The 11,698-nt window shown below is 55.7% G+C and overlaps 2 protein-coding genes across 10 annotated transcripts in view; one reads left to right on the top strand and one right to left on the bottom strand.

Moving 5' to 3' along the window:
- Positions 1-2,287: 2,287 nt before the first annotated feature.
- Positions 2,288-10,171, top strand: GPX3 (glutathione peroxidase 3). The gene is made up of 5 exons (XM_036241726.1): positions 2,288-2,453; positions 6,754-6,907; positions 8,076-8,193; positions 8,613-8,712; positions 9,098-10,171. The coding sequence occupies exons 1-5, from the start codon at positions 2,367-2,369 to the stop codon at positions 9,317-9,319; spliced, it is 681 nt and encodes a 226-aa protein (XP_036097619.1). The 5' UTR covers positions 2,288-2,366; the 3' UTR covers positions 9,320-10,171.
- Positions 10,172-10,679: 508 nt separating this feature from the next.
- TNIP1 (TNFAIP3 interacting protein 1) overlaps positions 10,680-11,698 on the bottom strand; it is a 50,840-nt gene continuing 49,821 nt past the window's right edge. For 8 of the 9 annotated variants that reach the window (XM_036241718.1, XM_036241716.1, XM_036241724.1 and 5 more), the window contains one exon: positions 10,680-11,443. In XM_036241718.1, the coding sequence (XP_036097611.1) occupies positions 11,409-11,443 (35 nt within the window). In that variant the 3' untranslated portion in view covers positions 10,680-11,408. Of the gene's footprint in view, positions 11,463-11,698 lie in introns of all 9 variants that reach the window. The other variant, XM_036241721.1, reaches the window with a different exon arrangement.

Below are 11,698 nucleotides of genomic sequence, written 5' to 3'. Positions count from 1 at the left end.
TGCTTCGGGCAGAGGGGCAGCATGGACAAACCGTGGGGTGAGAGAGGACGGCGCGGTGGGAGAGATCCACTGGAGTCCAGCGCAGCTGGGATGGACAGAGTAAGGGCCATGTGGCGAAAGACTCGGAGGAGGTGGCTGGACTTTGAGGACATTCATTGTTTGAAGCACTAAGGAATTTGGACTTTAACCTGAGGGTAAGACGAAACAGCCTGGTAGAGAATTAACATCTTTCAAAACATAGGCTTCCTGGAAACAAATCACCAAAATGTACTTAAGAAGCTGAAGCTGGGAAGACTGGGGAGGGCTGTTTTCCTTCTTGTCCTCACGCTCTTTGGACTGAGGCTCACGCCTCCTTTGAAAGGAGTCTGCAGCCTGGAGGCCTCCTCAGTGCCAGGCCCTACTCCCCGACCTCCCATCCACTGTCCCAAAATCAGGACTCCTGAGTCTGGTGCAGCACAGGACTTCCTTAGACCCTTGGAGCTATAGGGCCACAGAGAACACCCCTGAGACCTTGGTGAGGCCAGAGAAGGAAAGTAACTTGTCTTTGGCCCCACAGCAAGCCTCAGGCCTCTGAGGCCTTCTCGTTTCTCCCAAAGAAACTGAACAGCAGGGCTGGGACTAGGGTGAGGCAACACAGGATGCAAAATGTAGGGAGGCCCACACTCGGGTGCCAGCTCTGCACTTGCATGACCCTAGGTGCCGCTTGCCTCATCCCAGTCCTTGCTCTACTGGACACACCTTGAGGGCAGGGATTACAACTTCCAGAAAACTCTTTCACATTTCTCATGGTGTTAACATGATGCTGGGCACACATTTGGAGAGTCACTAGATACCTACTGATGCTAATGAACAATGAATTTGACAAACTGATAGGTATACAAGATTTGTACCTCTGGGTATATATGACCATAAAAAGACAACAGAACAACGTGAAGAGGGCCTGAGACTAGAGTTTAGGCGCCTGGATTCTGGTCTCCCCTCTGCCACCTATTAGCTATGGGAGCTTGGGTAAATTGTTCCCCATCTCCAGGCTTCAGGGAAATGAGGGGGTTGAATAAATCACATTTATTGAGCACATATTCTGTGTTCAAGTGTTTCTGTGCTTCAACTCACTTAAAGACTTCCTGACATTCAAGGTTCCCTTCATTTCAACAACAGGCTGTGGTTTGAGGTAAGCAAGGCTTCATGAGACTGTGGAACTTGAGCCAGACCTTCCAGGTCCCCACAGGAACACAGTGTCTTAAATCATAATAAAAACATGCTATGTCAAGGCACTTCTCCATCAGAAGACGGAGAATCACCTGCCTCAGAGTCACTTTTGGAAACTGTCTGAAGGCAGATTCTCAGCCTCTGCCCCTGAGCTTCTAAGGCAGTGATTCTGAAGAGGGGCCCAGGAACCCGCATCACAAGCTTTTCAGGTAGTCAGATTTGGAGAGCACATTCCCCTATCTGTGGACAGAATCAAACCCAGACAGCCCAGACCTAGATCTGCCTGACCCGACCACCACTATCTCCAAGCAAAGACATGAATTCATTGATTAATGAGCAAACATGAAGCTCCTGTGTTCCAGGCCCTGTGCCAGGTGGTGATGATGGTCCCTACTCTCCAGGGATTCCTAGCCTGTCACTTATTTTAGAAGCAAGGCATCTAGCCAGAACTATCAGGACCTTAGAGATGATCAGCCAAACCCATTACACACATGGGGAAACCGAGGCCCCGAGAAGGAAAGCAACTTGTTCAACACCACACGGGGAGCAAAGGTATTTCCCGCTCGCCAAGCGGCTGAGGTATCCCAGAGTTCTACCCAGGACGGGGCTGCATTCAAACTCCGAGGGCACCCACAGTCCGCTTCTTAAACATTAAACATGCGCAGAGTAAACGCTCCCAGAAGTCTAACTTCAGATCTTGCTGACATTTTAAGTCCTCGACGCTCCTTCCAGGGAACGGGGCCGCGGGAAGCGGGAACACAATGGGTGCGGAGCAAGAACCGCTCCGAGGACCGAGCCTTCCGGCCGTTCTTCGGGCTCCCTGAGCCCTCTGCCCGCTGTGCTGGGGGCCGTGCTGCCTCCGCCCGCCCTTTGGAGCCCGAGGACGGGCCGCTCCGGCTCGCGAGGACCTGGCTCCCACCTCGCCCAGACTTGCTGACGTCACTGTGCCCCGAGCCCGGGGAGGGGGAGAAGCGGGTAAATCGTGCCCGCCCCTGCAATGCCAGGCGCCCTGCGATTGGCTGCAAGGATTCCGGGCCGGCCGCGGATTGGTCCTCGCTGAGGGCTGAAAGGTGGCCGAGCGCACTGGCCCCTGCACACGGACTGGACGGTGGTCCGGGACCCGCCTCTCCGGCGAGCCGAGACCCCCGCAGCCCGCCATGGCCCGGCTGCTCCGGGCATCCTGCCTCTTCTCGCTGCTCCTGGCCGGCCTCGTCCCGCCGGGCCGGGGGCAGGAGAAGTCGAAGGTGAGTGAGCCTCCGCGGCGGGGCCGGAACGCGCGTCGCCCCCAGGTGTCCATCTCGCGGTGGCGAGGCACCCTCATCCCGGGCTCCCCCCCGGAAGGGGTGGGAGGCACGCCCTTAACTCCGGGTGCCCCCTCTCCTGTGCCGGGACCCCACGCCCAGAGGATCGGTTCCATCTGTGGGAGCCCTGGGAGCCCTGGGTGGGCAGAGAGGAGAGGAGAGGAAAGTCCTGCGTCCGAGTTCGCGATTTCTCCCCGTGGCTTCCTCAGGGTCGCCTCGCCACACCCATGCCACCTCCGGACCCGAGCCGCTCCCCTCCAGTGGGGCCCGAGGGGGTGCAGTCACGGAAAAAGGCCTAGAGCCGGGGAACCTGGTTGGTGGTGGAGATTCCTGGGGAGACTGACAAGCCCGAAGGAAAGGGGGGAGAACTGCAGCTGGGTGGTCCCCTGTTCTGAAGAATTGCCTCGGGGGATCTTCTAGCCCAAGAATAAACGCAGGTCGAAATGCACTTGGATTTGGGGCCCTGGGAGAAGAGGCAGAGGTCTGTGGACTGGCAGCCCAACACCCAGGACCCTGACGAGATCCCTACTCTTCTCCATCTGCAGGAGGGAGGGCGGGGGCAGTGGAATAGGGGCAAAATGAAGCTGATTTCAGAAGGGATGCAAAATCCACACACTGTTCTCTGGAGTGTTTCCTGCCCTGGGGCAGCCTCCCAACCCACCACCCACTGCCCTATTGGCCTGAGCACACCTGGCAGTTGGAGCAGGCTGGGGTCTGCCAGCTCAGTAGGAGAGGCAGAACTCTGAGCCTCAGTCTGTCCCCAGCTGGCTGCGACCCTTAGCTAGAGTGGGGATGCTGAGGCCAGGATGACTTAGCGTGCCTATCTCCTTGGGTTGTGTATGCCCAGGTGGGCCGGGTAGACTCTCCTCTTCCCCAGGGCAGGGAGACAAGCCAGGCATAGGTCCAGCCCCCCAACACACACACACACACACACACACACACACCACCTTGTGTAAACTCAAGAGAAGCTTTGAGCCTCTGTGTTTCTAAAATCTTCAGGTCTTTATTCTAAGATCTTAAGAGTCTATGATTCTGTTTCCAAAATTCTATCCACTGCTCCAAAAGCCCATTCCAAGCACAGGGTTCCTTCTGCCTCTTTCTATCCCCTGTCCTGTCCTCAGCCTAAATCCTATCCAGTGTGTCCCTCCTTGAAGCAGCAGAGACTAGAGCCACTTCCTCCAAGCCTCCTCCTTGGTATCCAGTCCTGTTCATAATCTCCAACTCAAAAGGCATTTTCCAGGGCAGGGATGGAACTGATTTCAAGATTAGCATATGGAGTGGAGGTAGGGGCAGACCACGGGCAGGCCAACACCTTGGAGTCGGTCCTATATCCTCAGTTTGGGGAGAGCCAGAGAAGGGCAGATTGGGCCCTGCCTCAGGAAGGCTGGAGGTAAGAAAGAGCATGAATCCCATACATAATTCATCATAGCTGTGTGTTCTCAGCAGAATTCTGAGGTGGAATAGATGGATTCAGAGAGAACAGGATGGGTATGGTCTAAAAAAGTCTTAGGGTGAGGTATGATCATATCAGATGTTACTAGCTAGGACTTGCTGGCTAATAACAGTTTGGGCATGTCCACCTCTCCTCCCAGGTCCTTAGAGAGTTGTGATGTCATAACCTTGGTTCTAGGACTCAAACACTTAACCTTATCCCCACTCCAGGGCCAACAGGTGGGGCAGGGTGCATGTGGAGAGTGGGATGGACCAAAGGTTATAGCCTCAGGGAGATATTTGTCTCCTCCCAATTCAAAGGGATGGGCTAGAGAACCAAGGGAACCCCCCTTTCCTTGCTGTGTCCCCTCTCCTGTCCAGCTTAAGGCTGCCCGGGCTCCCTGTCCTTGCTTTACAAAAGGACTGCGCAGAAGCCGGAGAGAGTAACAACTGCTGACGTGCACAGGATCCTAGTAACCGCTGGTTTCTAGGTGACTAAATCAGGCAGAGAGAATCATGGGACCACAAGCTGACGCAGCTGAAGGGCCCTTATGGCAGCACTGCATCTGACCCCATCTCACACTGGCCACAGCGCCAGAGGCACGGCCTCCTGCGCCCGTCCAGGTGCCCTTTCACAGCGTCACACTGATGAGAGTGGTGAGACGGGAGAGGAGAAAGACACACGCCGGCAGCCCAAGCCAGCGGTGGGGTCCCCACCCCCCTCCACTCTCAAGCCATCAGAACTCTCCCATCTTGTCCAAGTGGGAGGATGGGGCATGCTCACTGCCGCTCCCCTTGTCTTCGCTGGCCTCCCTGTTTGAGGAGGGGGCTCCTGGGAGAACTGGGCTGTAATGCCCAGTGGTGAGTGCCAGCCATGGCTTCCCCGACCTTGGCCACCCTCTGACCCCCTCTGACCTCACTGGCCCCTCCTGGAGACACCCTGCTAGTAGCTGGGGAATGTCAAAGGCCTCTTCACAACAATGTGGGTACAGCGGGGCCCTTTACCTAGCTGCAGGTGGAATAATCACTATCCCTGGATATGGAGATTTCTTCCTGAGAGGTTTTCAAGACAGTTTCTGCCATCAGATTCTCACAGTCATTTTGGGAGGCTCAGAGAGTGAAAGTGACTTGCCCAGTGCTGCACAGCCAGCAAAGACTAAAGCCTAATGAGAGGAGATGCCCCGTGCCCCACCCCCACCCTGAAACTGTGCCCAGAACTTGATCCTCCTGTTGTTTACAAGCTTTCATTATTTGGACAACCTCTTGCCTTTTTTTTTCTCTCCATTTCCCAGAGTTTTCGGATTAGGGCGGAGTGGACAGGCGTGCAGGGAGGACTTGCCTCCTGGCTGCTGGACCTCTGTGGCCCGTGGGGTGTGTTTGTTGTGCCCTCAGTTGTTTGTCAGATTTGCAATGGAACTGATCCCAGCTAGGGCCAAGGAGGCCTGGGGCTGGAGGAATGTTGAGCTTAGGTCTAAGGCCTGCCTTTGGCACCCACCAAGTCATGGGGCATGGGATACTAGACTCAGGTAAAGCAAGGATTAGCACCGAAGCCAAGAGAGCTTGTGGTTGTCAGGGAACGAGGGACCCAGCCTCACCTGGCTCAGCAGGCCTGTGGCATCTTCAAGACAGAGGTGGCTTTTCTTCTCCCTCCTGCAGCCACACCCTGCCCAGCCCAGATGGCTCCCTTCACCCTTCACCGAGATACCTCACCTCAACAGCAAGTCTTCCAGGATTGATGGGAAGAGAGGGTGTGGACTTGCTTCTCAACTTCAATCCCTGTCTCTGTCTCTCCTGGTCTATAACGCTGGTTTGTTTGTCTTTCCACTTCTCATAGCTAGTCAGGGCCGGAAAGCACTATAGACAGTACCCGATACAACAGTGGCATGCTCTTCTCCTTCCCATCACGACCAGCCCACCTGCTGTTGTGTTAGTGATGCTGTGACATCCTTTGAAGAGTAGACCCAGGTTTTTGTAATCTGGGCCCGAGACGAGGGAGGGGCAGAGTGGAGTCAATGCCATCTCCTGCTTGCTAGCAGTATTCCTACTGATAGGATGCTGTCAAGCCATCACAGTTGAGAACAGCTGATCCAGTTCAAGGTTCTCGTGTCATAAAAGAGGAAACAGGCCCAGAGAAGAGAAAGGGCCAGTCCAGCACCACACAGGAGTTAGTGGCAGAGCTGGATGTGGAATCCAGGTTCCCCGCTCACAGTTCATAGTAACCCGTCCCTACTTGTCCTGGAGGTTGACTGTGGAGCAGAGGTTGGGCAGAGAGGAAGGCACAAGGATCATCGTCACAACTGCTCCTTTACAGGGAACATCTGGAGTTACATGCGAGGTCCTGTTCTTTACCCTTCATCCCCTTCATCCTCCATGCCTGGCTCCCGCTCCTGTGTCCCTACTTTATAACAACAGCCTCACTTTTCCAATCCTCCAGGTTTGGAACCTCTGAATCACCACTCTCTGCACTATTGCTTCCTTCTTTCTGCTCAGCTCTTCCTTTACAATGGTCTAGTTCAGGCCCTCATCATCCCTTGCCTGGATTGTTGCAGCAGCCAACCAGTCTCCCCATCCAGTATCAGCGTAGTCTCCCTCCGGGCCTGGTAAATATTTATGACAATAAGAAATTCTCCAGGTTCACCAGCGTATTAAGTGCTTTCCTAATCATTACCTTGCACAGGGAATTAGGAGACCTCGGTTCTAGCCTAGTTCCAAAGCTTGGAGTGGTCTTGAGATCTTTCATGGTCTGGAAAATGGAGATACCCAAGTTCCCGTCCAGCTCTAACTGCTCCCTGGTGCCGGTCTTCTGTTCCAGACGGACTGCCACGCTGACGTGAGCGGCACCATCTACGAGTACGGAGCCCTCACCCTCAATGGGGATGAGTTCATCGCCTTCAAGCAGTATGCTGGCAAATACATCCTCTTTGTCAACGTGGCCAGCTACTGAGGGCTGACGAACCAGTACCGTGGTAAGAGCCCACCCCACCTCCCCTGCTCTATTTGGGGCCGTTCCTGCCAGCTGGGAATATTTCGGTCACAGGCATGTTCCTGGTGCAAGGCGGAAGGGCGTGACAGGGATCCTGAGATTCCAGACCGTGTGTCCCCATGCTGTGTTCCATGGTTTGTGAAGATGATTATCTAAGCCTGAGATCTGCTGGCCTTGGACATGTTCTAGAAGACTCCCTGTTATCCTTCTTCATTCCTGTGCACCTCAACTGCCCTAAAAGCAGAGGGATGGAGGAGACTGGGTTATTCCTGAAGTGTCCTTTCAGAGTAAGAAGTGGTAGCTTTGTCTTGCTGAGAATTTCTCGCCTGCCTTCAGCCCCCCGCCCTCAGCACTTCTCGCCCCTCTCTGGAAAGCGGGCAAGGGGCTCAAGGCAGTTCACCCCGGTTCTGGGAACGCTAGTGTCCCCACTCCTTTCCTTTCAGCTGGGCAGAGTAAAGAGGGACCCTGCAGGCCACAAGCAGCTGACACCACCCGGGAAACTCCCCTGGGGCCGAACAGTCAGCTGGGGCGGGGGTGCTGGAAGGAGGCCAGGGCAAGCTGGATGTTCCGGGCAAATTCCTGCAAGTGGAGTGACGGCAGGCTGGATGGCTCCGTGGGCAGGGGGTGCTCTGTCCAGAATGCTCCTGTCGGGCCCTTGGGATAGAGCAGTGCGGTTGTGCAGGAGTAGGGTTGGTACTGGCCTTGTACAGAGGCCAAGGGGCACCGAGGGGGCTGGGCCAATGCCTCCCTCGGATCCCTGAATTCCCAGAGTAGCGGAGGGTGTGAGGGCCCCACCCCACTCCAGGGAAGTCTTCTGCCTTCTCCCAGGGATGGGTAGTCCTTGCTCCAGGAAACTCAGTCCGGAGTCCTGCAGGAGCCCCGCCCAGGTGGCTGAGCTTGGCAGTGGGCAGGTGCCTGACTGCTGATTTGAGGAAAGGTATTACTTTCTTTTCCCCCAAAACCTCCAGCCCATTCAGCTTAGAGTCAGGAGGAAGGGCCTTGAATCCCAGCACTGACACATTCGCTGAGTGATCTTGGGCAAGCGCCCGTCAGAACTGGATTTCAGTTGCAGGATGGGCAAGCAGGTGGTGGTACATTGAGGCTGGGCTGCTCACCAGCCACCCGGTCTCTGCTCTCTCTCCCTGGCCCAGAACTGAATGTACTACAAGACGAGCTGAAACCATTTGGTCTGGTCATTCTGGGCTTCCCCTGCAACCAGTTCGGAAAGCAGGAGCCGGGAGAGAACTCGGAGATCCTGCCTAGCCTCAAGTGAGTGCTCACTCAGCGTCCAGCCCTCCGTCCCAGCCCAGGCTCCAGGCATCTCCTGCATTGGCTCCTACTCACGATGGACATTTATCAGCCCCCAGGAACTCTTCTCCCTTTCCAGGAACCCCATTTAGTGGACTGAGGGGAAGAGGGGACAGGGTCAGGCGGGCTGGTTGTAACTGCATGATGGGATGGGAGGGTGCATGTATGTGGCAGGGTTACTGAGAAGGTACCAAACTGGAAAGAAAAGACTGCAGACCCATGTTATGCGAATGCCCTGGCAATATCCATTGGCTCCCTGGCCCACTATGGAATTAAATCCAGATTCCCAATACCCCCTGCCCTGTTCTATCCCTTCCTCTCATTTATGAGCCCTGGGCCTGTCCATCTCCTTGGGACCCACCTAAGAACATTTTTCCTAGGCATGTACGACCCGGTGGGGGCTATGTCCCCAACTTCCAACTCTTTGAGAAAGGAGATGTCAATGGGGAGAAAGAGCAAAGTTTCTACACATTCCTGAAGGTGAGTGCCCGGCCACCTCTGCAGGCGCTGCTCCGCCCCGTGCCCCCAGCTCTGGACAGGGCTGCAGCCGCCCCGCCAGTGCAGAGACAGAGCCTGGGCCTCCCGGCTCTCGGCTCTCGGGACTTTCTTGGCATCTGACTATCGTTCCAACGACAGGGCTTTGCACACCCTAGGACCTCATCAGCGCATCTGACAAATAAGGCCCAAGGCAGGGCCCCAGAAGGGACAAGTTAAGGGTTTCACAATCTGCTAGAGCCAAAGATGGTTCTGAGATCATCTTTGACTTCCTAAACTGGTACTCTTTTCTTAGCAGCAGGCTGTTCCCTGGCCCTGGGGAGGGTGGGAGGGGCCCAAGCAGGGTTAACCTGGCTCCTCCCTGTTCCAGAATGCCTGTCCTCCCACCTCAGAGCTCCTGGGCTCAACTGACCGCCTCTTCTGGGAACCCATGAAGGTCCATGACATCCGCTGGAACTTTGAGAAGTTCCTGGTGGGGCCAGACGGCAAACCCATCATGCGCTGGTACCACCGGACCACAGTCAGCAACGTCAAGTTGGACATACTGGCCTACATGAGGCAGAGAGCAGCCCACGGGGTCAGGGGGAAGTAATTGAGGCCTGCCCCACCCCACATCCACCACGCGGGGCCCGGGACGGGCTCTGCTCAGGAAGGAATCCATTTCTCCAGCCACACCACACTCCCACCCTAGACCCCTTCCTATTATATAAGGCCCCAGCCTGACACAAAAGTGTGCCTACAAGTCTGTCTGCACTGCTATGCATGTGGGTGTTTGACCACACGCCTACACGTGTGACCAGATGTGTGAGTGCACTGAGTGTGTACAGCCATGTGTGTACCTGCACAAACACCCAGGTATGTGTACCAATACATGTGCCCAAATCGGGGTGCTGTGGAGAGTGCTAGAGAAGAACACCCCTTCTCTCCAGTTCTCTGCTCCAGTGATAACAATTCACTTGCAGCTGAGCCCAAAGAAAAACCAGCTCTAGATCTAATTATTCTGCTCTGCCTGGACCTCAGCTTTGGGGCCAGCATCTCCCACTGCCTCCGAATACCACCACCGAAGTGCCCGGAAGTCTCTGGGTCCACCACGCTGTCCAACTTCCCTCCTCCATTGCCCAGCCTCTATCCTTCCTGAAGAGCCCTCCCAAGCCCCTACCCCCCACCCCATATTGCTCCCTGAACAGCCAAGGCTGGCGTGAGAGCAAGGGCCACGTTCCCCATGTCAGGAGTGGCATCTCCATGAAGGAGAGGCCCGAAGCCCTTGTGGGCGGACCTCCCATGAGCCTGTCTGAAGGGCCAGCTCTTAGTACATTCAGGCTGAGACCCCCAGGCAGGGATGCCACCCCCGCTACTTCGGAGGATGTGCCCTCACCCCTCACCCTGGCCCACTGGCATTAGACTCACCCTGTCTGTCCAGTAAAGGCCTTTCTGCAGCAGCTGAGCCTACTGTGGTGCTTCCTCAATGGGGCTGCCCCAGCTGGGATAAGGGCGCGTGCGGGAGGCAGGAGGAGGAAGAGAAAAGACGGAGTGCTTCAGCCCTTGCGTTTTGGTTTCTGCCTAGGCCCACTCTGCGTCTCTCACTCAGCATTTGGAGTATAAAACATCTGTTCGTGTTCCCTTCCACCATTCTCCAAGGCAGCTAGGGCTGAGATGAGGCGTTCCATTCGGCGGATGAGGAAACGGAGGCTCATGGGAGGCCCAGGCCTTGCCCCATGTCTCCTGATGACAGAGGTGCAGGACTGGAGTTTAGACCCAGATCACCTGACTCCAAGCCCAGGCTCCTTCCACTGCCCTGATGCCCCACCCTCCCAGGGTCTCTAAGCAGGACCCCAGGGGATATCAAGAGATGGGAAGACAGAGGGGACAGGGCACAGAGGGGAGGGAGCAGGACAGCAGCACTCTGCTTGACTGGGAGGGAAACATTCACCGGGACATCAAAACACGTTACAGAATCTTCCACTTGGATTTATTCCAAGATTCGTGCAAAGAGCTGCCCAGGGACGGACAACCACCCCAGTCCGGGCCGAGAGCACCACAAGCCTCCAGTGGCGGGGCCGAGGGCCTGGCAGCTCCAGGCTGGGCCCTCGGCAGATGTGGCTGGATGGCCTCCATCCCAGGCTGCGTGGCGCTAGCAAGGCTGCCGCTGACAGGTGGAGGTGTTCCTGGAACACCCTGTCCTTCTCTTCTGCTCCCAGAGGCAAGCCTACTCTTCCTGCAGCTCCTCCCAGAGGCGTAAGGCTGGGCATGCTCTAGGTCCTGCTACTACAGAGCTTGAAGCAAAAAATTAAACACACACATGAATTGAACATGGTCCCCACAGAGGCTGGAACCATTCTGGGGAAGTTTTGAAAGAAAGGAGTCTCAGGTGCACCCCCCTCTTGAGAGTGACGTCCCCTGGCGGATTCCACAAAGGATGCCAGGTCCTTTCTCCACGCAGGCAGGCAGTGAGGTTTTTTCCGGTCACGCCAAACGAAGGGTCCAGATGGAAGCCTTCCGGGTAGACCCTGCCCAGTCTGTGAACAGTTTGGGCTGGGACAGGGCACACGCTGGGGGCCCATCTCAGCTTCCTGTCTGGCTCAGACTCTGGCCACACAGAGCACGTGCCCTCTAGTTTTTCGGAAATCTGAGGTCAGCTGGCTCTGCAAGTCGAAGGTGGAACCAAGTGACGTAATCTGGTCTCACTGAGGCACCTTGCGGTCATTGTTTGTGGAGTCTAAACAGAAAATTGAGGACTTAAAGATGAGGTGGTACCGTAGGTTTCAAAGTCCCATGGGAACCAATACAGTAACAGTGAAAGCCATGCTGGAGTTATTAGGCGTCACTGAGTGCCAGGCCCTGGGCGAAGCACCTTAGGGACATTCATCATTAAATCCATTCAGTTCAGCCCTAAGAAGCAGGCAGACTGCTATCCCTTTATGGAGGAGGGAGCTGGGGCACAGATAGGTTTTAAAAAAACCTGCCCAAAGTT

Source organism: Molossus molossus, unplaced genomic scaffold (assembly GCF_014108415.1).
Source record: "Molossus molossus isolate mMolMol1 unplaced genomic scaffold, mMolMol1.p scaffold_m16_p_4, whole genome shotgun sequence".
NCBI lineage: Eukaryota > Metazoa > Chordata > Mammalia > Chiroptera > Molossidae > Molossus > Molossus molossus.
This window is presented reverse-complemented; position numbering and strand designations above follow the sequence as displayed.